The sequence below is a fragment of the Leuciscus leuciscus genome (genome assembly GCF_965113295.1).
Source record: "Leuciscus leuciscus genome assembly, chromosome: 16".
In the NCBI taxonomy this organism is placed as follows: domain Eukaryota; kingdom Metazoa; phylum Chordata; class Actinopteri; order Cypriniformes; family Leuciscidae; genus Leuciscus; species Leuciscus leuciscus.
The window spans coordinates 18,510,993-18,538,741 of NC_138740.1; the positions used below are offsets into that span (position 1 = coordinate 18,510,993).

Below are 27,749 nucleotides of genomic sequence, written 5' to 3' on the forward strand. Positions count from 1 at the left end.
CATTAATTCCTCAAGAATATATACTTTTTTTTTTACATTATTTTATGTTTATCACGGTTTATGGCAGAATATGAATTCCTAGAGCTTCTTCATCACAGTGAATTTGAAAGGTCCCTGTTGTAACACATGATGCTTATAATTACTTCTAAAACTTTTAACAATGTCAAGTTTTTGCTTGTAAAAAATAAAATAAAAACTTGCTAACTTGTGTTAGCGAAAAAACAACAGAGAGCCAATCAGAGAACGCTTGCCCTACTGGGACATCTCACCAGCAAACCATCCACACCAACAAGCGCAAACAGAGCACGACCGAGAAACATGGCAATAAGCAAAAGCAAGGCAAAGCCGCAAAAATTCTCACTTTCACAGTAAACACCTTTTTTCTCCTCCTGTGGGAGAAGAGGAAAGGTCCAGAGCAATTAACAAGCAAACATGAGATTTAACAGAGAATGCAAACAAACACAAACATCTCTCAAGGTGAATTAGTATTCCACACAAATATATAAACAGTCCGAACTGTCCAAAACATTCCACTTAATTGGGATTTCCGAATCAGTGACGAAGCCTCTGGTTTGGTGTTCAAATTTTTTTACAGGGCCAAGGTCCTTTACTGTTTGCATGTAGCGTCCAAAATATATTGTATTTTCATACAGGCAAGTCTGCTGTTTATTTCCACAAACTCAAAATATGATAAATGCCTCCAGGAATCCCAGCCAACCAAAAAATGGTTTTATGTTGAGGCATTGAAAGAACTCACTGGAGACTCTCTCTTACAGCACATCGATCTACTATTGTCCCCAATATAAAATGCAGTGGCAGCATTCAGAAACCTCAAGCTGAGGCTGTTACATCCTGCCCACTTTATTCTCAACCATCTCCAGCTAGTGAAGTGTTTAGATAAGAGTGATTCCCATCCACTTAAGAAAATAATGTCGCACAACGGATCTCCTTTTTGTACCATGTGAGAATTGAAGCGTCCACACTCTGGTCATTGAGAGTGAGGAAAAAACAGCAGTTCAAGTAAGTCTGTAACTCATCAGTTACAAGTACAAGTACATCAAGTACAAAACAACATCACACAGTTCATCAGCACAGATGTAAACCACAACTCCAATAAAAGACAGAATTAATACATGCACAGTGATATTAAAAGATTTTGAAATTATACAATAATTTTATTATTAAATATTTATTTATTAGTGATGTCAGTAATATTTATATTTTTTACAGCAAGGATGCATTAAATTGATAAAATGTGACTTCATAATGTTACAAAATATTTATATTTCAAACAATGCTGTTCTTTCTATTCATTAAAAAATCCTGAAAAAATGCCTCACTGTTTCCACAAAAATATTACTGTTTTCTACATTTATAATAATGATAAGAAATTTCTTGAGCTGCAAATCAACATATGTGACCCTGGATCACAAAACCAGTCACATGTCGCACAGGTATATTTGTGGCAATAGCCAATAATACATTGTATGGGTCAAAATTATCGATTTTTCTTTTATGCCAAAAATCATTAGGATATTAAGTAAAGATCATGTTCCATGAAGATATTTAGTAAATTTCCTACCATAAATATATAAACATTTATTTTTGTGAGTGAATGCAGCACAATCGTGAACATAAATGGACAACTTTAAAGGCGATTTTCTCAATGTTTCAATTTTTTTGCACCTTCAGATTCCCCATTTTCAAGTAGTTGTATCTCAGCCAAATAGTGTCCTATCCTAACAAACCATACATCAATAGAAAGCTTATTTATTCAGCTTTCGGTATATATAAATCTATAAATCTCAATTTCAGAAATTGACCCATGTGACTGGTTTTGTGGTCCAGGGTCACATAATTAGAATGGTTTCTCTAGGATCATGAGACACTGAAAACTGGGGAAATTCAGCTTTGCCATCACATGAATAAATTACATTTTAAAATATAATAAAATAGAAAACAGTTATTTTAAATTGTAATATTTCACAATATTATATTGGTTGGCATGAGAGACTTCTTTTAAAAACATTAAAAAAATCTTACCCAACACCAAACTTTTAAACAGTAGAGTATATATTTTCTGCAACCACTGAACATGTAGGACTCTCAGCTTAACACATTTTACCATGTTTAATTCTCTGCAAAGATTTCCCCCAAATATCTGTGCAAAACATATGCAGATTCCAAATGATTCCGCCGATTATATCTGGCGACGAACAAAAACAGTAAGTGATAGCTGAGATTCAGAGCAGGAGAGGCAAGAATTTCTTCTATTTTTCTGTGGAGAAGTTCGTGGCCTGTTAGCGGATGACAAGTCATGTGCAGAACAAGTGAGAGAAATGACACCGGTGTTTCAAACAAGCCCACGGGGAGAGCAATAGAAGGGGAAAAGAAAAGAAAGAGACAGCAGGCAGACACACAACCTCTTCCCTGACGCCTAATAGAGAATCGTCTCCCATTTCCGTCCACTAAGATGGAGCACACCGTCATTAGCTCCAGCTCAGGGGGGCACTGCAGGAGTTTTAGGCCAAGTAAACCACCTCTAATTGGGCTCCGTCTCTGTGGCAGGCCCAGATTTTTTTTCTTCTGGATAAATACTGAGCTTCCTGAAAAGGAGCCTTAAATCTCAAGACTATGGAGGAGAGTTCCCAGAGCTCAAGTGTTCAGTGCACTCTGATGCTGCGCTATTAACACACACTCACGCTAGCACTCGGTTGAGATTTTGATGGTGGTGTGACGTCCCGGAGGAAAACAGTTTGAGTAAAAAAAGTTTCTTCCCTCTGCTGTTCCTCAGAACTGGGCCATTTTTTATGCGCTGACGGGAGATAACGATGGAGATCATATTTCATAAGATAATTAGTCTTGCACAGTGAGCTTGCATTTTTTCAAACCTTCGAGCATCTGGAGTTTCCCCTCTGTGCTGCTGAAACCCAGCAAAACCAGGAACGGTCGTCACAGAGTCTGTTCATTTGGACCAATACACTTAGGAAAATGTGCATAATAAGGTCCAATTGTGAGACTGACCGGCACAGAGAAATGACAAGCATATTATTAACATATTGCCTATTATATTGTGTTGCGTGCGATGGTGCCTATAGACAGCATTCGAATGAAGTTTGTTATCAATAAATGTTAAAAGAATATGCCTTATAAAACCAGTCCCTCCAGAAAAACGTAATTATGCGATCGCATAATTCAATGCATAATCAGCCAAAGTCTGCATATTTATGCGGGGGCCGCATTTTTTCAAATACGCCGCATTTTAGCCGATTTCTGCGCGCAAAATATGCGGGGCTTGCATGATTTCATAATCCCCGCATTTTCATTGCAAAAAAGTCACATATATATTAGCAGAAAGTTGAAAAATGTTGCGTTTACTTCACACAAGAGCAGCCATTCTCTTGTTGCCATGGGAACGTTATGAAGCGATGTTATTACAGTTGTAAGTATACTAGTAGTATGTAAATTTATGTTACAGTAAGAGATTGCACTTTGTGCATTGGAAGCACTTATGTTGTACTGTTTTGTATAGTTACCTCTGTAAAACAGGAAGCACACATTTTATTTTTTTATATTTTATTTTTTCATTTTTACAGAAGTTGTAGCATATTCCTTTTGTAAATCTACAGAACTTGTTTGACTCATCAATGTTTTGTAAGTTTGAGTCATGTGTTTATTAAGGTCTAAAATAAAACAAGATGAGAACTTAAATATTCCCAGCACTTTCTGTGATGTAGTATGCTTGCTTATCATAGGAAGTAATACGAAATGACTCTTTACATTAAGGTAGTAACCAAGTGAGAACAGAGTGTTGGGGGAATAATTTTTTTTTTTTCTCTTTTTCATCAAACCGCAATTTTTGCAGGTTCCCGCAATTTTTGCAAGTTCCCGCAATTTCATCGCATAAAATTGCATAAATATCCCGCATATTCCATCGCATCTTTTAATAAAACGTGCCGCATAATCAAGGATTTTTGCCCGCAACAATCACAAAAAAACAAGCGGTCAGTCTGTGAATATGGGGAGAGCGCGAATATTAAGTGTAGCGCTGTCCAACAGCTAGTTTCGATTTCTCCCATTTTTGGGATATTTACTTTTGCTGTGCTAATTGCAAGGGCGGGGACAGCTGTCCTCATTCAAGTGTTTGAAAGCATTATATTATGTAGTGTGCGCGCTGTCGCAGAAGCGTCATGCTCAGAGAGCGTTCAGCTCTCATGTTCGACCGACTCGGGTAAAGACCGACTCGGATAAAGACCTGTGACTCTACCTGTGCGACTCCACCGAGCAAGGACACCTGTAAGGTACTTAATTATCTTCTTTTCCCCTTTTCTTTCCCACTTTTATCTTATTTCCCTTACTCAACATGTGCTTTCAGTACATTCCTGTTGTCTCTCGACAACGCTCTCTCATCACGCACAGAAGCCAGCACAATACTGCTAATCTGCGTCCCATTCTCTCATCCTCACACACACCCTCTCTCTTTCTGTTGGTCTATGGAATTGTCAGTCAGCAGTCAGTAAAGCTGACTTCATTCCAGTCTTTGCATCTCAATCTACTCTTAATATCTTGGGCTTGACTGAGACCTGGATTCGTCCAGAAGACTCAGCAACCTCTGCTGCTCTCTCTAACAACTTCTCTTTCTCTCACACCCCTCGCCAGTCTGGGAGGGTTGGGGGTACAGGTCTTCTCATTTCTAACAATTGGAAATACTCAACTCTCTCTTCTCTATGCAATAACAACTCGTTTGAATATCATGCTATTACACTTACAACTCCCATTAAGATCCATATTGTAGTCATATATCATCCCCCTGGTCACCTGGGAAGCTTTGTAGAGGAGCTGGATGTGCTGCTGTCCTATTTCCCTGAGGATGGCACCCCACTTGTAGTCATTGGCGATTTCAACATTCATCTAGAGAAGCCGTATGCAACAGACTTCATCTCTCTCCTAACCTCATTCGACATCAAACGGCTCATCACCACAGGTACTCACAACCAACTGGATCTGGTTTACACACGCAACTGCATCACAGACAACTTTTTGGTGAAACCTCTCCATGTTTCAGATCATTTCCTCATTACTTTCAATCTACAACTCACTACCCGTGCACCACCAACCTTCCTACCAGTTACTTTCAGACGAGACCTGCGCTCAATTTCTCCCTACCATCACAAATCTCATCTCTGGATGTAAATACCGCAACGGCTATCTTATGATCAATTTTAACTTCTTCTTTAGACAATATCTGCCCTCTCTCCTCCGAGCCAGCACACGCTACTCCCTCTAATCCCTGGTTATCTGAGGTTCTTCGTGAACACCGGACCAAACTCAGGGCAGCAGAGAGGAAATGGCGCAAATCAAAAGACACATCTGACCTGAGTATGTATTAATCTCTGCCCTCTTCCTTTTCTGTGGATGTTCATGCTGCAAAATCGTCATATTTCCACAACAAGATCAACAGCGCCTCTAACACACGAACACTTTTCAAGACATTCAACTCTCTCCTCTGTCCACCACCACCCACCTCCTCTTTAACTGCTGATGATTTTGCTAACTTCTTCACCAACAAAACAACAACTATCAGCAGTCAGTTCTCAGGTACACACACACAGGAAACCCAGACCTACCTCTCCCACAGCCAAAAACCTTCTCTCCTCCTTCTCTCCACTAACCGAGGAAGAAGCATCTAAACTTCTCCTCTCCAGTCATCCTACCACCTGCCCTCTAGACCTCATCTCCTCATGCCTTCTACAAGCCATCTCTCCCACACTTCTACCAGCACTCACACACATCAACTCATCCCTCCATACTGGCATTTTCCCTACTGCATTCAAGCAGGCTTGGGTAACTCCACTGCTTAATAAACCAACATTAAACATATCACTTGTAGAGAATTACAGACCTGTCTCTCTCCTACCATTCATTGCGAAAACACTTGAACGAGTTGCTTTCATCTTTACTGTCTCTGAACAACCAGCTGGATGTCAACCAATCTGGCTTCAAGAAAGGGCATACAACCGAGACTGCATTACTGTCGGTCACATAAGCCCTACGGATCGCAAAAGCTGCTTCCAAATTATCAGTTCTTATTCTCCTGGATCTGTTTTCTGCCTTCGACACTGTGAATCATCAGATCCTTCTGTCCAGCCTCTCATCACTGGGCATCACAGGAACTTCCATCCACTGGTTTGAGTCCTATCTCACAGGTAGGTCCCTCAGGGTTGTATGGAGAGGCGAGGTATCCAAAGCACATCAACTGACCACAGGGGTTCCTCAGGGTTCAGTTCTTGGACTCCTCCTCTTCTTCATTTACACTACATACAGGACCCATCATACAGGCACATGGTTATTTTACCATTGCTATGCTGATGACACACAGCTCTTCCTCTAATTTCAACCAGATGATCCCAAAGTAGCTGCATGTATCTCAAACTGTCTGGTGGACATCTCGGCATAGATGAAGGAACATCACCTGCAGCTCAACCTGGCAAAGACTGAGCTTCTCGTCCTCCCTGCCAATCCGTCTTTGCAGCACGACTTCACTATCCAGCTAGATTCATCATCAATCACCCAGTGAGGGTCAGTCAGAAATCTTGGAGTAACGTTTGATGACCAGCTGACCTTCACAGACCAAATTACAAAGACAGCTCGATCATGCAGGTTTGCACTGCACAACATCAGGAAGATCAGGCCTTTCCTAACTGAGCATGCAACACAACTTCTCGTCCAGGCCCTGGCCATTTCTAGGCTTGATTACTGCAATGCTCTTCTGGCTGGACTTCCATCATGTGCAACTAAACCTCTACAAATTAATCAGAACGCTGCAGCTCGTCTCGTCTTCAACGAGCCCAAAAGGCCCCACGTCACTCCTCTGTTCATCTCTCTGCACTGGCTACCACTCGCTGCACTCGCATCAAGTTCAAGGCATTGATGCTTGCTTACAGATCTATCATAGGGTCAGCTTCCTCCTACTCTCACTCGCTCCTATGAGTCTACATCCCTACCAGAAGCCTACGATCGGTCAATGAGCGACGTCTCGTGGTACCATCACAGAGAGCCACAAAATCACTTTCCAGAACATTTTCATTCACGGTTCCATGCTGGTGGAATGATCTCCCCACCCTCATCCGGAATGCAGAATCCCTGACATCATTCAAAAGATAACTGAAAACTCATCTCTTCCGTGAACACTTAACCTCATAAAAAAAAAAAAAAAAAATTGGTTACACTTTATTTTAGGGTGTCATTGTTACAGTGTAATTATACATTTAAGTACTGAGTAATATTAATTAACTACATGTACTTAATATAGGGTTAGGGTAGGATGAGGATTTGTTTGAAGGGTTAGTTGCATGTAATTATGCATAATTTTCTGTTATTACTATGGTAAACACATGTAACATATGTATCAAGGACACTGTAAAATAAAGTGTTAACAAACATTTCCTTTTCCTTTAATCCTCCCTTGTCTGGCTTATGCTACTCTGAGCAATGCCTGAAATTTGTATTTTGAGCACTTCTTGTGTTGTTTTTGCCTCTTCACGATGACTCACTTGCTTTAGTCCTCATTTGTAAGTCGCTTTGGACAAAGGCGTCTGCTAAATGTAAATACTCACTATTTATGTATTATTTATGCACTAAGTCAGTCAGCAACGTTTTGTTAGCAGCTTATTTCTTTTTATATTTTTAAATATGTTTATATAGTTTATATTTTGTTATATTGCATGTATTTTATTTTTTAAACATTTTAGTTTATTTGCTAACTGTTTTCTTTAAAGGTTAGCTTCACAAGTCCAAACAGCCACAGGTCAGACAGCAGCATTAAATAGTGGGTCAAATCACCCCACCGACTCTCCACTACAAAAAGATGGCAGAGCTAGAGTAGCTCTAAACTGCCACTGTAAATACCCAATGGTATTTATCTCATTAAACTGTCGTGAGAAGTGCTGGGTTTGCACTTTGTGGCAGACAGGGCTGTCTAACAGACAAAGCAATATGAGGTAGAGGCTGTTGGAGGTCACATCCATATGCCCTGAAAGAAGTCATTCTAATCTGCCAGCCAAGGATAGAGCTTTGAAGTGTCAGGGGATTGTGGGTAGTCCACCCAACGTCTGGAGGCAGCTTGATACGTTTGAAGGATCTGAGAGTGCATTTGCCTGTGTGTGCATGGAGAATATTGAAGAAGCAAACCTGCAGCCGCTCAAAACTGTGATGCAGCTGCGTGTCGGTGGTAAAAACTCCTTCCGAACTTTTGCCTGCTCCACCTGCGGTCCCCTCGGCTACAAAATCCCGACCACTAAGACGCTCTATTTCATGTGACAGCTGCACATTCCTCACTTTCTGTGACTCTCAACCAATCTGTCACCATATGGCCTCGTTTCGCTCTCCTGCTAGCACTCTAGCATTCAAAGCAGAACTTCTCGTATCCCGTGCTCGCCGTTGCAGTCCTGTTTTGCATGCGTGCCATCGCATGACCTATTTTTCAGGCGGTGCTTGCTTCATCTGAAAGTGAGTGTCAGTTTTTTTTATGGGAGAGAGCGACGGAGAGACAGAGAGAGGAAGGTATCTGTGGAGATAGACGGTGACTGGTGCTGATGGACGTGGAGTGTGTGCGAATGTGTGTTTATACGTGTTCATGGATTCTGTGGAGTGAACGCATATGCTGACACGGTATTGGACACACAGCGTGGTGCTGGGTGGGGTACTAAAGAAACTGGTTTGTGGTGTGTATCGGAGCACCTGGTGAATAAAACATCTGAACGATAGGGGGATGGGAACCGAAAAAAAGAGAGAGAGAAAGACAGAAAGAGAACAAGAAATGTTCTGACGAAAAGAGTGTGTGTCTCATAAATAGTGCATTCAGCAATAGAGGAGAGTATTATTGAGTCAAGGGGAGCAACCCTCCAGTCCTGCAAGAAAAGATACCCTATACTACACAGTAAATAAACACAAGTACAACCCACAGAGACCCAGCAGACACAATCCAGTGTGTGTGAGTGCGACAGGCTGTGACTAATGGGTGGTGATATAAGACGTTTGTGTCTGTGCCCTGTAGACCGGGGGCTAATTACATGCAGTGACTGCCAAAATATAATTGTAAAAATCTATTTCCAAAATCTAAAAAAATAAAATGAATTATATAATATATATATATATATATATATATATATATATATATATATATATATATATATATATATATATATGAAGAGTTTGGTTCCAAAACGCAATAAATCCATTTTGATTAATTTGAGTAAAAATGTGTTTTCTTTACCAAAAAAGTGGCAAGATGAAAACCACTATTTTCTGTTTCAAACTTTCACATAGCACTTTTAGGTTATAATAACATAACAAATTCAAATCCAGATTTTGATTTTCAAAGATTTATTATAAAAAACGGATAATTCCCCCCCCCCCCCCAAATGCAATAAATCCATGATAATTTTTTTTTTTTTTTAATGCAATTAATCCATTGAATCAATATTAAAGTTATTGTTCATATTGAAATATTGTTCAATCATATCACTTGTAGGCCTAAAATATTTTTTATAAGATTTTATTCAACCCATAGCCCTGTTGAGCAAGGTCACAACAAGCTATTGATGGGTAAAGGAATAGCTATCAATAGCTCACAGTGACCTTGCTCAACCGGGCTATGGGTTGAGTAATGCCAGAGTTCTGCTTCAAGTTTTAAATAATGAATAAAAATCACATTAATTTTTAACACACTGAATTTGTTGTCTTGTGCATACTTTGCATCCATTGCATTAATATAACATCTGTGTCGGATGATCTTCAATCAGCAAATGGTATTCGTTTGTGAGTGTGACCTCCCTATTCTTCTGCATATCGCTGTTGTCAAACTTGGGACGTCGCCGCTGAACTTTTTTGATGGCGATCAGCTGTAAAATGGCTTGGTCCTGCTCGGTTTTCATTGACTTTGAATAAAACAATTGAACGTTTTTCAAAAGATCCCCTGGGGTCAATGTGTCAGCGTGACAGAAGTTTGATGCTGTCGTGTGAGAACAAGCAACAGCCGGCATTTTTCCTCCTCCCGAGTGCCTCATCTTCTTAATCTCCTCACGTAAATTATTTGATTTCGATTCCTTACGTTTCTTACCCACCGCAGAAACCACCACAGGTTCATCAATGCCGTCAAAATTATAATTTTTTTTTTTTGTTTGTTGATCGAAAAGTACAATGTAGATAAGAAAAACTAGGAAGCCGGGTGTATTTAAAGAGCCGCCGTTATGGTTTACAATGCGTGGAATGGTGCGCTGTGATTGGTTTAGCTGATGTATGGCATTCTGCAGAGAAGGGAGACTGGCATTTGTCGCGGTTTGGATAGAAAGGGAGAAAACATGACAGAAAATCACGGCGGATATCGCATTTTACGTAAAATTTTAAATGGACTTTTCAATACCGACCAGATACAATACTGATTTTAGCAGGAACTCAATGGAACCAAACTCTTCATACATATATATATATATATATATATATATATATATATATATATAGATAGATAGATATTATAATATCAGTAATCACAAAACAAATATATATATATATGATCTTATTTCATATAATTTAATTTATGAAATCAAATGAAATTATAACATAATATATTTAAATATATATGTTTAAATAAATTATAACATATTAAATGAAAATAATTTAACAGTTAATAATTATTCATTTTTATTTATTATTTTTATATAATCTTAATAATATAATTTTTATTATAGAATTTTCTATTCAGATAAAAAAACAAAACAAATATGACAAAACCATTCCCTTTGTTAGAACATTATACACGGGTAAAAGATCATTAATGACTATAATGACAACTAGAAAGCATGTTTATCCACATCACACATCATTATATGCAGCCAATAAAAATGGATAATAGCTCTATAGTTTTCCAAAAAAGGAATCTGAGAAACCCTAGCAGGAATCTTTTGGTGTATTTGTGAAACTAACCGTGTCTCCAGCGGGACACTGCTGTTGAGAGCCCAACTGTCCTGGAGCTGGACGGATTCAGGGGTGGAGGGTCCATCTGCCACGGCCGCGGTAGGTGCGTGGCTCTGCAGGTTCCGCCGGCTGGCATGGTTATTGCGATTGAGGGAATTAGCCGATGACTGGTGGTGGTTGTGCGGGGGAGGCAGAGGAGGTCGAAGGGAGGTCTGACTGTGATGACCGGATGCACCTGAAAGAGAGAGAAAAGAGCGATCAATCACAGAACATCTCTTTCTTTATGTTGCCTCATAGGATGCTGTCTGTAAAATGTTTTCAGACCACAGATTCGGAACATCAAGTTGTTCAGGTTACTTTGATTCAATGCAGCTGTAATCTGTTTACTGTTCTGTAGCCATGCATGAAATGATTGTAACCCAAAGGAGGAGAGGTGAAATGCTAGACATTTTGCAACTGAGAGTAGGATCAATTATGGATAATAAGATAAGCAGACACAAAAAGAAGACTTTGATAAAATCTATTGCTAGGAGGAAAAATAAAACAAGTCTGGATTTTTATTAAACTGAATTCTCTGATTGAATTAGAATTTATTAGATTGAATTTGCCTTCTATCTCCTGACATGCTTGCTACAAAAAAAAGATTTTTTTTTGCTGTGAAATCTTCAATGATTTTTAGAAAGTAAAAGAAAGAATATTTATATTGTTATATGAGATGAACATTTACTAGAATATTTACTCTGACAATAAATTAAATATGATACATCAGGCTTTTGAGGAATGTTTATTTGTACATCTTTGTACATTGATGATTGACTATAGAGCTTTGATCATAAAAACTACGCATTTGATCATTAAACTAAGCATTTAAATATCATCTCACTAAGACATATTATTAAGAGATGTAGCATGACAACTGATATTTATATGCACTTTATTTAAGTAGTCTGCTTTTCTTTTATAAAGATCTCATTTATTTACATTACAAGCTAGCAGAATGTCATCTTACTTTTTGCAAATTTAAATGTCAGCAACTGCATCAAATTGCTTCTTTTTGTTCATTATGGCACTCTTATTATTGTTCCTTTTTTTTAAATAGTTTTTTTTCTGACTATTATTTCATGTTCATATGACTATTATTTTATATAACAATCTTTATAATACAAAATAACATAATGTAATGTATTATATAATAATACAATATAACCTAAATTATGAAACAAAACCTTCATAATTTAGAGACTTTACAATAATAATAAAAACAGCCTGCAGTGTTTTATGATTTAGGCATGGATAGGTGTTCATTTAATTATCTTATGAAAGAAAAATGTGTGATTATCTCAGCCTGTTAACAACTGAGATACATTGGAAGGTAAGATTTTTCACAGCACATAAATGAAAATATTTGCCCCACATGACAGTCTCTGAACAAATAGTGCAGTCAAGCGTGCCTAGAGGTTTAACAGATGAGTCTCCATTCCTGAGTGTCAAATGTAAAAAATCAATTATCCACATGAACTACCACAAAAGGTCTGGGTTTATTTCTGTCATATATTCCACCTTTATTTGTTTTTCTTCGACGTAACGGTTGCAAATAGCACAGCGAATATGATAATGCGCATTTCACACCCTCCGCCGCACCTCCCGACATCAGTGCATGAGGTAAACGGAAGCAAATTCTTCCAGGAGCCTGTGAAAAGAGGTGAAAGCAGGGGATTCAAAAGTGCCTTTGTGTCCCTTAAGAAGAGGTTCCGAGATGAAAGAGGATTTTAGACCAACGGGAGATCGGCTACGGTCTGAGGGCCAGGGCTGTGTAATCTCTCTACATGCAGTGTGTCAGAGCGCTCTAAAAACGGAGCGCGACAAAACCCGGCCGGGCACAAAGCCCTGCTCTCTCAGCTTACAGCACCAGAGGAACTCTGGAGGAACTCTCCGGCTCCAACAATGGTGCTCAAAACACTGGATTATCGCCTGATGACATGGCCATGAAAACCAGCCAGGCCACTCTCCACACACTGGAACAAAAGCATGGAGGAACTTGTGCTTTTATGGGCTCAAAGCGCTGCCACAACTGAGGCCTCATTCTTTGTTTTTTTCAAGGGGACCTGGCGTAGTCGGAGGAAATTGATGCGACAGGCGCAGAAGAAGCGCCCTGTGAATGGGAGCCTGTGACAGTGGCCTTCAATGGCCAAATGAAGGAGGGCGCTGGTGGGATTTTCTTCTCGTTCGCATGTGAGAACGGCTCGCCAGGGGTCTCAGTGTGAAGCGCTGCAATCACGGAGGGACAATGGGCCGCTCCTGCGCCTCCATTATACAGAATGTGGAGCTCACGGTGCACAGCCAGGGAACGGCGCTAAAGTCAGTACAGTAATGCAGAGATTACAGGCGACTACTGATATTAGTACAGAGTTACGGGAAAGAGCTTAAATACAAAATCTCTCAATGTAATGTGCACGTCGTACCCAAGCAGGAGGCAGAAGACAGGGGGTCGTTTAAGACGCCCGTGGAAACAGATATTGATTGCCAGGGTAGCTATGAATTTGCTGTCAGACTCTTTCCTCCAACGGATGATATGGCAACTTAATTGAACATAAACAAGTGGACTAGAGGTCGACCAATAGTGGATTCTGCCTAATACATATAACTAAAGAGCGAAACTATATAAATTACAGATTTATAATATGTCGGAGTCCCAGCTTACGGACCTTGTCTGATTCCGTCCCCCTCACTCTCCCACCTCACTTCCTGTCTACTCTATACTATCCTGTCGCAATAAAGGAAAAAAATTAAATTATAATTATAATATGTTTTTAAAATGAATGATATGAATGAAAACTTAAGTCTTGTTTTTTCATGTTATTTTATAATAGTATTGTGCAGGGCCGTCGCTAGTGGGGTGAAAGGTGGTGACAATTATAGGGGCCCCCGCTGCCCAGGGGGGCAAAATGCAGCAGTTATACTATATAGGCCCCTGTTGTATGAATAATTATAATATTTATATTAGTTGTATGCCTGAGATTTAAATGAAAACCACAAAAACATGCAATTTGGTTAAAAAAAAATTCCAAATATCTGCTTCTTACCTATCTTACCTCCCTAAAAATGGTTTATTCCGATCTAAAGTATTTATTAAATATTCAGTCAGTGACAAACATCAGATGGACCCAATAAAATTGTAAGTCCCACCCCAGCTCGTGAACAGAACCAATCAGAGTTGAGGCGGCAGCAGCTGCCTGAAAGTAACGATGAAGTTGGCGGAAGAGCAGGAGACTGACTGACTGACTGAAAAATGTCGGGGATAAAGAAAACATAAATCAGGGTACCAGAAACGCCATGAAAAGAAGGAGAGGGAGGCCAGGAGAGTTGTTGTATCCCAGTCGATCAAGACGTTCTTAAAGACAGGTTGCATTGTTATTTCGCTGGGAATAAGAAAACTACCGTCTACAGCCAGCCGGGTACTGTCACTTTTCATTATCGGTGTGCACCACAATCGACCGAATGATTACGTGGTCAAAATTCCTGTCTTTTTACAATATTGAAAAAAAAAAAAATTACACAAGTCACGACGCATTGCATTATGCACCTGACCTGCCGGCTGATGATGTATTTATTACATCAAGAAAACACAAATACAACACACTGCACTTGGATGAATACATTTATTCGATTTATTTAATAGTATTACCAGTTCCATATTATCTATATTAAAAAATAAGACAATAAATTATTTTATTTTTTAAATTTGACTGCATTCTTGTCAATTTATAAATGTTTACTTTTTGATTTATGAATTATAACAGACTGATGGGAGAAAAAAACCCATCATTTTGCTGTTACTTTTTTTTTATTGTTTTTTATTATTATTTAACAATTTCTTGCTTTTTGTTAGTTTTTATTAGTTGTAATTTTTATATAAACATTTAACTTTTAAAATAAAGGTTTTAAAACAACATCACCATCTTATGTTATATGTGGGCCTCCATGCTCATCTATTTACAGTATATGATATTGGTGGAGGGTGGTGGGGGCCCACATCAATATTTTTTCAGGGGGCCCCGAATCCTCTAGCTACGGCCCTGGTATTGTGTATATTACACATGTTTCAGATTTATATAATTTACCATGCTCTTATGTTTCTTTATATGTAAATGTATTTTTTAAATAAAATTAAATAAATTAAAATAAACATTAAAATAACTTTTGCCAATAACGATAGCTCCTATCAGCGCCAAATATTTGGTAAAACCATTATTCTAAACCTAAAGCACTAGGACTAAAAACAGTCAAGGTGGTTCTTCTCTTCTCACAATAAAGAAAATAACAAAATTTCACCCTGGATTGAGTTCTGTTAAAAGTAAAATGGCTTTATTAGGGGCTGAGAAAGAATCCTTTTCATGACACAAGGTCACAGATTCTGCTTTGCTGCAGCTCGTTCCCTGTCAAAACTTCCGCTTCAACACGAGCTTCATAAAACCTTGATTTATTGGGACACAAAACAGCTGTGAAGCTATTCTGTCCTCCACTGACATCCATTTATTTCCTACCAGCCTCCATCACTCTCTCTTTTCACAAGGCTGTTTCTCTTTCTCCCTCCGCTTTCCGTTCTTAACCATTTAGCAGTGTTTATGAATAATTGAGTTTTGATTCAGCGAGCGAACGGCGGAGGCAGACAAAATAGTCGACAAGCAACACAGGGAAAGCGACTCTATGTGGGCTCAGAAAAGGCCTATTCGCCTGATTTGAAACTTCCTGCTCTTCCTGCCAGCCTGTCCTTTTCTAAAAAAAAAAGATAAAAAAAAGACACATTTACATTCAAGGCATACAAATGAGAAACTGCTATGAAGATATAGTGGAGAATATCATTTATTTCCAGCTTCCTCTGTCTAGTTACATGAGCGTCGTGCGGAAATCAAGCTAAATAATATCGAAAATGTGTCTCTTGCCACGCCTCCAGGCGCACGCACACACACACACACACACACACACACACACACACACACACACACACACACACACACACACACACACACACACACACACACACACACACACACACACACACACACACACACACACAGAGGGAGAGAGAGAGAGAGCGAGAGAGAGAGAGACAGTCTCAGCCCAAACTCAAATCATGCCATTGGTTGAAACTGCTTTGTATGGATTATTATTATTTTTAATATTTATAATTTTGTTGTCATTTCTATTTGTTTAGTACAATTACTTTATTTATATAGTTGTCTTTGCACATTAAGTTGGTATATAAACAATTTTAGCATTGAAAAAAATACACCAGCTTTAACTACAACATTAGTAAAAAGAGTGTAAAAAGAAACAGTAAGAGAAAGACAGATGCGATAGAGAGTAAACGGGCCAGAAGAAATGAGCTGGTGCTGGTGAGACAGGCGGAGGAATGGAGGAAGAGACATGGGACAACAGCTCTGCATGGCAGCTTCTTGTTTCCAGCGCATGGCAATGGTAAAATTACTGCAGCCAAGCTTTGCTAGGCTATAGGCCATGCCATGACAGGGATTAAAATAAATTGCCCAACATGAGCGGTGGGAACGGTGGAAAAACAATAGGAGTAAAAGCATAAATGTCAATTTGGAATGATAAAAGACACAATCTAAATGTGGCAGGAGGAGCCTGGAGACAGAGCGGGGGTAATTGAGCTCTGTGCTATAGAGTTGAGTGTTTACAAAAAAGAGAGGGAAAGAGAAAGAAAAGGAGAGAGCTATGAGGTGTCATGATTGGTGGCCAACCACCTTCTGTCTTTCATCCATCCTCAGACTAATTCTCCACGCACCAACCGCCGTTTTTTTCTTTCCCTCGCTCGACAGATCTGGCTAGACGGTATATGACAACCAACAATATTTCAGAGGTCTACTGAGTGGGAGTATGGGAACCTTGTCAACAACATGTTCACACCTTCATTTGAAGGTATGAACACAGAACGTGTGGACACAGAACTAATATATGAAACAGTAATTGCAAAACATATAAAAATAAGTGCGACTGCAGTTCATTTGGAACTGAGCACTACACAGTTACAGCACACACTGCCTTTGGAGCTGAGCCAAAAACATTGCCCTACTGCAGTGGTTCTCAAAGTGGGGGGCGCGCCCTCCGGGGGGTGTTGGGCACACAGGTACTGCAGGGGCGGGTGCCCGGCAGATCAGCAAAAAAAAAAAAAAAGGAAAGAAAACAGCCGTTGCAACGGCATTCAAGTGAGCTTGGCACTCTGCCTTTATAAAGCGCCACTGAACGCCAATTCCACTGAATCGCTCTTCTTCAGACCATTGGATTGTCACAGTCTGAACAAGCCCAACAGAAGCTCCTCTCCATAGAAAAGCACCTCTCCAGCAGACCCCATCACAAGCTGTAGATTTTTTAAAGGTTTAATGGGGGGCAGTGACCAAAAAATTTGAGAACCCCTGCCCTATTGTCATGTCATGATGCAAGTAATGTATTTTCCTGGAAATTCAACCCAAAATGGTTTATACACTGCTATTCAAAAGTTTGGGATCAATAAGATTTTATTTTATTCAGAAAAGATGCATTAAACTACTCAAATGTGTTACAAAATATTTCTTTTTTCATATTTCAAATAAATGCTGTTTCTTTAATCTTTCTATTCGTCAAAGAATCCTATATCAAAAAATGAATCATGGTTTCCACATCAAATAAATGCAGCGTTGGTGAGCATACAGTAAGATGTCAAAAATCGCAAAAACATTAAACAATCTTACGACCCCAATTCTTTGAACAGTAGGCTAGTTTTTATCACATTAAGGCCTATTTATACTTCTGCGTCGAACTGCCGCCGTAGCTACGTTGTAGGCTGTGTGTAGCGCGCGTACCCTTCGGCGTACCCTGACGTGCACCTCTCCAAAAATGTAACAACTCGTCAATTCTACGCGGACGCAAGCGCTGTGATTGGTCTGCCAGAACCCCTCCCTCGGGGTTTCACATGCTCCCTAGGTGCGTCAACGCGGACAACAACGCAGAAGTATAAATTAAAACCAACACGTTGCCTACGGCGTATAGGCTCCGGCGTAGGTCCGACGCAGAAGTATAATGAGGCCTTTACACTGTGGTAATGAATCTGTTCATATTTTACAAATGACAGGAACTTCATCTCAATAAATTACTTTTATTTTTATATTTGGAAAGTTGATGGACACAAAAACCAAAAACAAACAATTATTTTAAATCATCAAAATGTATAAAATATCTAAAAAATATCTATAAAAACATGTAAAAATGTATATGTGCAATATAAAATCTTATCATTATTCAACATAAAAAAAATACAAGTAAAATTATAAAACTGCTAAATTGTGACAGGACGAGCATCGTGACCGTACATTAGTTTGAGAAGCATAAACAACGAAACTGACTGTGTGCCTGTCAATACCCTTTAATAACAAGTTCTCAAGCTCTCACGTGTAAAGTGTAACGTCTTTCCCACTAATACATCGACAGTGGCAGTGTTCCCACACTTTCTGACCAATTAATTATTCATTTTAAATACAATACAATACACTGTCTTGACATATCAAGCGGTTTTATTCTCAATAAAAGTCAAATCTGCATGCAGAGAGATACAGTGAGATCAGCTGATGTCTCCCTCCTGTGTTATTAAAGAACTGAGAATCCAGAATGGACAAAAATAGCTCAGTGCTGGACACCAGCTGGCCTTTTTCCTTCTTCTCCATCTTAGCTCTAGGATTTAAAGCTGAAATGTGTCCTTTTTAGAAACTGAAATACTTTCTCCTATTCCAGTTTAATTAACAACCATAATAATATATTTTGTAATTAAAGGGATAGTTTACCCAAAAATATAATTTTGTCATCCTTTACTCACCCTCATCTCGTTCTAAACCTGAATTAATTTCTTTCTTCTTTTTTTAAATTTTATATTGCATATATATATATATATATATATATATTATTTTTTTTTGTTTTTTTTGTGGTCACCAAAACTGTTTAGTTAGCAACATTGTTCAAAATATCTTCATTTTTGGGTGAACTGTCCTTTTAATTTCCCCCAAAAGTGTAAACACTATTGTCAATATCATATTAATTATCGCTATCCAATTAAGCCTAACACTGTAGCTTTGCCAATGGTGTGAGTTTGGGGTGGAGACATCTTTCAGCCTGACCAAAGACTGATCTATTCAGAGAAACTGTTTAAAAACAGTAATTCTTTTTTTATTCATTAAAAAAAAATATATATATATATATATATATATATATATATAATTTAAGTGAGTGAAAGAGAGAAAGAAAGTTAATCGTTATTCAGAACACATTGTTTGGTCAGTCTCAGACACTTGCCTCCACTAATTAGGGAGTAATAACATCCTACTCTGATTACAAATGTCACCCAAACGCATCCTCAACACGTTCACGAATGCATCACAATTACATTCATTATACCACTAATGTTTAGGTCGCCTAATATACAATTTATTCAGATGCTTGACTGACACAAATGAAACCGTTTTATTTGTCTCACAGCCGAGAAAGGAGAACTCAAACATTCAAGTCATAACACAAACCTCCACCAATTTCCTTATTATAATTTTTTTCCCACAGTCAAGACACTCCAGAAATAGCAAAAAAAGGACACAGAAACCACATATGAATTATTTATCTGCGGCATTAGCACGCTAAGAGCAAAGCTCTTTCCAGGAGCTGTGAGCGTCGAGCCGCACGGAGGGCTGAAAACTGGGTGAACAGGATGACTCGACATGGAGAGGAAGGAAAGGACAGAGAGGAAAGAAACTGGCGGAGGAGGGAGCGGCTGAGGGAGAGAGGGATGGGAAAAAGAGCAAGTGAACTGACAAGACAGGTCTCCCAGACGCAGGTTAAGCTCTGGTTCCCGAGCACACCTCGCCCGTGTGGATGACACCTCTGAGACTGAGAGGCTTGAGCACGACCCGTCTCACTGCAGCATAATCACACACACACACACACACACACACACACACACACACACACACACACACACACACACACGCACGCCGAGGAGAAGAACATCAGTGCATACCAATGACTCTTGCTTCAGGGGTGGGAGTGAGCATTGCTGCCACCTCAAACCTGTGCTGTATGTCGAACAGCATGTCATGGCCGTGCTGATACAACATATCAGTATTGACCAATATCAGGTTTTTTATATTCAGTATATCAGTATTAGGCCTAGACAGAAACTTGTATGGCTTATTTATTTATTCATTTCACTCCTTTTCAGTGCTAGGTATAAAAATGACACAATTATTCATCTGTACCATTGAACATTATGCATCATAGAAATTCTGGCAGATACAATAGCATTTTTATTACAGCCAATTCATTATAATATAATTATTAATATTAACAACTAGTATGACGGATATTGTGCATCAAAACCACATTTACATGCATACAGTATTTGAAAGTTAAATAAAAATATATGCATTATTTTAAAAATCTTTTATTTTCCTATGCAAACAGTATATTTGGTATATTTGCCTGAATTTTGCATGATTAAAAAAACAAAACTATTTTTTTAACAACCAGGAATATATTTGATTTAACTTAAATATGCAAGAAAAAGTTGTTTTGATGTACAGCCATCATACTAGTTAGTAATACAATTATATAATAATTAAAAACCTACTTTATTTGCCAAAATTTCTATATTGTTGCATAACATACAAGAGAAAATAATAATTAAGTAATTTATAAACCTGTTTTTCTTTTTTTTTTTCTTTTACAAATCAACCATCATACTAGTTATCATCCAAAACATGAAAAAAAAATGTTTTATCAGCTATCATATCTGCCAAATGAACATTAAAAAAAGAATAGTCAGCACAGAGATAATGGAGTTTCCTCTACTCATGATGAATTGTGATAATTCACACATTCTTAGAGCTGACCGTGATTTAAGTTTTCAGAGGAGGAGTAAAACAGTTCATGATCGCCTGCATGATCGCCTGTGTATTAAATATCTGCAAGTGTTTCACATGCACACAGGAGTAATATAAATGCCTGGTGTCATGTAATGAACCTTCATTATGAAAGGATTACTGAATATAAAAAGCAAACATCTGTGGTAAATAATCCCACCTTTCTTAAACAAAGATAGGCCTGTAATTTCACTTCTCTAAAATGATGACCCATTTCAGAAGCCGCTGCAGATAAGATATGATCCGTATTATTTCTGCTATGCTGACTGATAAAAAAAAACGACAGATATAAATATCAAAGGTTTTTCTCATTCTGCATGTTTTCAAAGAGTGTTGAAAGACTCATAGTTAATTAACACTCTTAACTTAAAAAGGTGTCAAAGCTTGATATTAATATATTTGAACTGGAATCACCAAAGCCTTCATAATTCAATTAAACAGATACTCATTTGTTTGCTAGGTTGTGTAGAACACAATATATCTTTCCCATGATCCTGCATCAGGTTTCATTATGTATGAACAAGAGAAAGCAGTGAAAAAATATTTTATATTTAAAATTATACAATTTAATAAAAGATTTTCTGTGTAAAAAAAAAAAAAAAAGCCTAATATTGTCATACTCATGTGGTGAATAATTACAATCTCACGCTATTTGATTAATTGCCCAGATGTAACAATTATTTGAATATAATTATAAAGCATTATTCTAAAAATCCAGTTGCTCTGATTATGCCAGTGAAGTATCTACTTAATGTATTAGAATAGATTAGAGTATAATAGGTTAAGCACACACAGGAAAAAAGGTTTTGAATGTAAAATGTGTATATATCATTACTACTGAGCAAAAAGAATCCCTAATAAAATTTTTATACCACTAGGTATAAAAAAAAAAAACATATATATATATATATATAAAACACACACACACACATACACAAATTAATTACATGCATTTATGTGGTATGATAATATTCAACAAAACAAAACACACACAAGAAAAGAAGGTTGAAAAGAAAAAAACAACAAAATTGCATTATTCTGAAATGATTTGCCATTTCACTGTGGGTAAATAAAATAAAACCACACACCAGAAACACAGACCTTTGAAAACTACAATACTTAATCTATTATAGGTGTCTGCATGAATGATGTGTTATGTTTTAAACAAATTACTTTGAATGCACAGGTAAGAAATAAGAAAAATATAATTAATAAGGTAAACAAGTATTAATAATCTGAAATGTAGAAATGTATTTAAATAAAGCTTTAAAGCATATCACACACACACACACACACACACACACACACACACACACACACACACACACACACACACACACACACACACACACACACACACACTTAAGTTAAGAAACAGATTTCACAAAAGTCAAGGACATTTGTTGTTGTTTTTTGGAGGCAAAAATACATTACTAATATTAGTTTTAGCATATTAATACAAAATAAATATTTTAGGCAAAAATGACAAAAAGGTTATCAGCGAAATCAGTAGGATCTCTTTCATCCAAGGTTAACAATTCAAGCAGCATTGTGTTTTAGGTCAAGAGGTTACGGAAAACAGGAGGATTGTCAGTACAAGCGTATGGGGAGAAAAGGGAAAGCGCTAAAGAGAGAGATTGGGAGAGAGAGAGAAAGCGCTGTTGCGAGCCGAGGGTGTCGGGCTAGATTCGTCTCAGATCTCTTTCCCCTGACAGAATACTGTAGCACTCAAACACTCAAACACACTCAAACACACCCGTTTACATGAACACACACCTGTGCCAAATGCCCATGCTTTTTATAATGTCAAAATGTCGACAAAAATATATTGACAAAATGTCAAATATATTTGTAATCTATTATTGATATATTTGTTATTTATCATTTTAAAACTGTTGGATGAGTGTAAATTATAATATGAACCAAACGCTTAAATATTTGTGATCAAAACAAGCAAAGAGTTCACCTGACCCGTGGCTCTCAACTGAACGGTTCTGACCAGAAAAAAACAAAAAAAAAACAATGGTTGTGTTCTGATAGGCTCTCTAACAGCAGGGGGAAACGATGCTGAATGCAAATGCAAACACAGAAGGGTTGTGTGCCCTCATCCTTTAAAAAAAGAGCAACAACTGTGCAAGGTAATAAAAGATACGACCGAGACTGGACTTACAACGAGAATAACACTGTTTGTGCTGAACACAATGTGTTTGTACAATTAATTATTAGCTGCAGGGAGCATGAAACCTTTGAAATCGAACAGACATTTAGAAATAATTTTTGTATTTTTATAAAATAAAAAAAAATTCCAGCCAGCATTGGTAGTGTTAATCATATTGTGTACAGTTATATGAATAAATTTAATTTCAGGTAAATTCACGTTTACTCTTGTAAACATGACATCCAATTTATACAGATATCTAGATAATACAACTAATTCAACAGATTCTTAAAGTATCAGATTTATATATATATATATATATATATAAATCTGATACTTTAAGAATCTGTATATATATAGTACCAGTCAAAAGTTTGGAAACGTTACTATTTTTAATGTTTTTGAAAGAAGTCTCTTATGCTCATCAAGCCTGCAGTTAAAAAAAACAAAAACAAAAAAAAACAGTAATATTATGAAATATTATTACAATTTAAAATAATGGTTCTCTTTTTTAATATACTTTAAAATGTAATTTATTTTTGTGATGCAAAGCTGAATTTTCATCAGCAAGTACTCCAGTCTTTGGTGTCTTATGATTCTTCAGAAATCATTCTAATATGCTGATTTATGATCAATGTTGGAAACAGTTGTGCTGCTTAATATTTTTTTTATAACCTGAGATACTTTTTTCAGGATTATTTGATGAATAAAAAGTTAAAAAGAACTGTATTTATTTAGAATAGAAATCTTTTGTAACAATATACACTACCGTTCAAAAGTTTGGGAACAATAACTATTTTTTTTTTAAGAAATTAGTACTTTAATTCAACAAGGATGTGTTAAATTGATAAAAGGTGATGGTAACGATTTATATTGTTAGAAATGTTTTTATTTTGAATAAATGCTGTTTTAATGAATAAATGCTGTTAACGTTTTACTCATCAATGAATCCTGAAAAAAGTATTCCAAAAAAAAATATTAAACAGCACAACTGTTTCCATCATTGATAATAACTGAGTATCAAATCATCATATTAGAATGATTTCTGAAGGATCATAAGACACCAAAGACTGGAGTACTTGCTGATGAAAATTCAGCTTTGCATCACAAAAATAAATTACATTTTAAAATATATTAAAAAAGAGAACCATTATTTTAAATTGTAATAATATTTCATAATATTACTGTTTTTTTTGTTTTGTTTTTTTTTGTGTTTTTTTTACTGCAGGCTTGATGAACATAAGAGACTTCTTTCAAAAACATTAAAAATAGTAATGTTTCCAAACTTTTGACTGGTATTATATATATATAATAGTCCCTGGTTCAGTTGTGCATGAACAATCATTTTATTTTGAAAGATAAATGATTTCATATTTCAAAATGTAAAAATGTTTTTATCAGCCTCAACAAAATCAATACTGTATGATAATATCATTGCTTAGTTATGGCAACGGGAAAGCCTTGTACAGGACGGTTCAGTGTCGTAGTGTTGCTTTTGATGATGATGGCAGGGTGCTGGATAAGATGGAGAATGCGGCAGCGCAGTGAGACGCTCTTACCGATGGTGGGGGGCTGTGCACGGAGCAGGTAGGAGTTGGGGGAAAACTCGTCGTCAGGAGGGGGGTCCAGTATGGCATGGGATGAGCCGTTGTCCAAAAGGGGCATCTGACACTCCCTGATGGAGATGGCGGCCTGGTGCAGGGGGGCGGAGGGGGGAGGAGGGGCTGGGGGAAGCAGACTGGATGAAGGCGTGGGAGGGAGGGGGCGACCTGAAGGGGACACACATATACACACACATACACACACACACACACACACACACACACACACACACACACACACACACACACACACACACACACACACACACAGTGGGAAAAGTGTGTTACTTTATGGAGTGAAGTTGGTGCTGTTTGATGAAATTACAACAAACTAAAGTGAATCACAACCATTTTTTTTCCTCCATTTCACAGTCATATTTTATGAGACAAAATAATTTATCCATGACTGCTGGCAGCCTCTTTGAAATATGTGTGTGTGTGTGTGTGTGTGTGTGTGTGTGTGTGTGTGTGTGTGTGTGTGTGTGTGTGTGTGTGTGTGTGTGTGTGTGTGTGTGTGTGTGTGTGTGTGTGTGTGTGTGTGTGTGTGTGTGTGTGTGTGTGAGTATCAATTCCTGAAAGACGCTACAAACAAACATTAGCTGTTTCCATCCAAAGTTGTGAATTTACCTTGTGCACAAAATTGGAATATCGAATAAAACACTTTCTCCTTCCAGTGAGCCGAAAAGAACAAAATTGTCACTTCCTGATAAACTGGCGCTTAATATCACTAAGAAAAATGCTGCAGTAGGAGAAGCCACTGTATAAAATAATTTCATATATAATAAATGATTTGCGCTTCAGAGCGCACAGATGAAACGCAATAAAGTTATCTTGCTTTGGAGGCAGATGCTGCTGTCCAGTTCTGGGAGGTTATTACACTGAACCTCTTTGATGGCATTTCAGAACAACCAAAACAGCATTTCAGATGCTGTGCAAAGAGACCGGTCCGCTGGTTTGTCCATATGTCGTCCCATCGCAAAGTCACATGTCTTCTTTGATGTGCATTGAGGAATTTATTCTGTAAATATGTTCCATAAAGGTAGTTTATGTGAATGTTTTCATATGAAATAAAAATGTATCTGACTCAATTGAGCGCACAAGTTTCTTATGTGCATTTTTAGAATTTATGCGCATTTTGCCATTTCCATCCAGTGTTTTTTTTTTTTATGAGATATCCCAAAATGCGCATAAAAATAGATGGATGGAAACATAGCTATTGGTGCTCGAGGAGACTGAGAATATTGAGAAAGAAGGGCATGTAACCTTTTGAATAAAATAATTAGTTTCAATTCAAAACCCAATTTTTATAATTCCTCTTATTTATTTATTTATTTATTTATTTAAAAAAGGGAGTAGGAAACAAATGAGAGCAGGACTAGGACTGTACAGTATGTGCAGCATAAATCCAACAGCACTGATTTTAGATGGTAACACTCTGATTCTAAACTGTCACCAAAGACAATTTATTTCACATATGTTTGTTCTGTGGATTTTCAATCTGTTCACAAAGTAAACTCTGACACGAGTTCTACAAAAAGGAGACAGGCAGACAAAAGAAAACATAAATGAAAACTCAGAAATGGAGCATTGAAATACAAGATAGAGATACATCAAAACCAGCAGCTTGTAGAATCAATACCACATTGAAAAGAGAGAATTGTGAAGCATTGAGACGCTCCAAAAAACCTTCAACTCTAAAAACCCTGGTCTGAAAGGAGGTCAGCTTTGATGTGGCTTTTAAATTAATGATCAGGCTACATACAGATAGAATATATGGACGTATGTATGCAGTAGCAATGTGCAATGTAGCGAAAATATAAAATTTGATATCTTGAATTTGTTTTACAATATTTATATATTTGCACTTCATTGGCTTAACATATATTTTTTTCATTAAGAGGAAGCATTTAAACCAAACAAGCACTGTAGCCAAGTAGATTTTGCATTTAAAATAAATTTAAAATACAAAAAAAAAAAATTAAGAGTAACGAAGCCACGTTTTCCTGATTTTTATCACTAAATTAATAATAACAAATATTTAATAATTTCAATATATTCAATTCAATATATATATATAATTTAAATTAAATGATGTGCATCAATTTAAGAACACACTGTAATAATTGCCAACATTTACATACAAAAACAACACTTTTTATGCAAAGATCTCTGAATCGATCAACTAAAAACATATCAACTCTAAAACTGTTTTTATTAGGTAACAGCTGAGATGCTATTAACAGTCATCTTACCGAGACATATTGTAAAACTAGTCTAATGTCACCCTCCAAGAAGATTAATGGCCAAATAAAAAAAACAATAAAATCATCACAATAATGAGTATGATGGTTAATTTTATACAAAATTGTTGTGAATATATTATGAATATTCAATAGGATGACGACATCAAGCTGTAAAATGCTGCAGTGGTTTTCTCATTTAGATGGCCATGTTGATGACACAACAAGCAGAGAAAGGGATTCAGATACATGATCAAACCATCAAGCACATGCTGGGTTTGTGATTGGGAGCAAGGCCAGCTGATATATTCTGGACATTTTACCACCCCATGCTATCTGCACTCGTGTGCAGCCAACGGTCAAAAGAACTGCTATGCTGGAGTGGAACTGTGTCATCGGGGCTCTCCATGTCATGTCTACAGTGACTAATTTAATCAATTCCTCTCTCTGTGTCTATGACAGCATTCAGCCCTGCTGTGGACATAACACACACACACACACACACACACACACACACACACACACACACCAGCACACGCGCACGCACACACGCACATACACACACACGCATGCACACGTTGTGTTTTCATGTTTTATGGGGACTTTCATAGACATAATGGTTTTTATACTGTACAAACTGTATATTCTATCCCCTACACTAATCCTACACCTAAACCTTCCCATCACTGAAAACATTCAAACGTACAGCATTTTTACATTTTCAAAAAACATCACTTAGTGTGATTTATAAGCTGTTTCCCTCATGAGGACCAAAACATTTCCCCACAAGGACAAGGATTTCGGATACTGCCATCTTTGT

At 37.4% G+C, this 27,749-nt stretch overlaps 1 protein-coding gene across 5 annotated transcripts in view; it reads right to left on the reverse strand.

Moving 5' to 3' along the window:
* Positions 1-27,749, reverse strand: part of tenm2b (teneurin transmembrane protein 2b) — a 349,866-nt gene that overhangs the window by 65,747 nt on the left and 256,370 nt on the right. For 3 of the 5 annotated variants that reach the window (XM_082140873.1, XM_082140874.1, XM_082140875.1), the window contains 2 exons: positions 24,648-24,857; positions 10,984-11,209 (listed from right to left, as the gene is read on the reverse strand). In XM_082140873.1, coding sequence (XP_081996999.1) covers positions 10,984-11,209; positions 24,648-24,857 — 436 coding nt within the window. The remainder of the gene's footprint in view (positions 1-10,983; positions 11,210-24,647; positions 24,858-27,749) is intronic. The other 2 variants (XM_082140876.1, XM_082140877.1) reach the window with 1 other exon arrangement.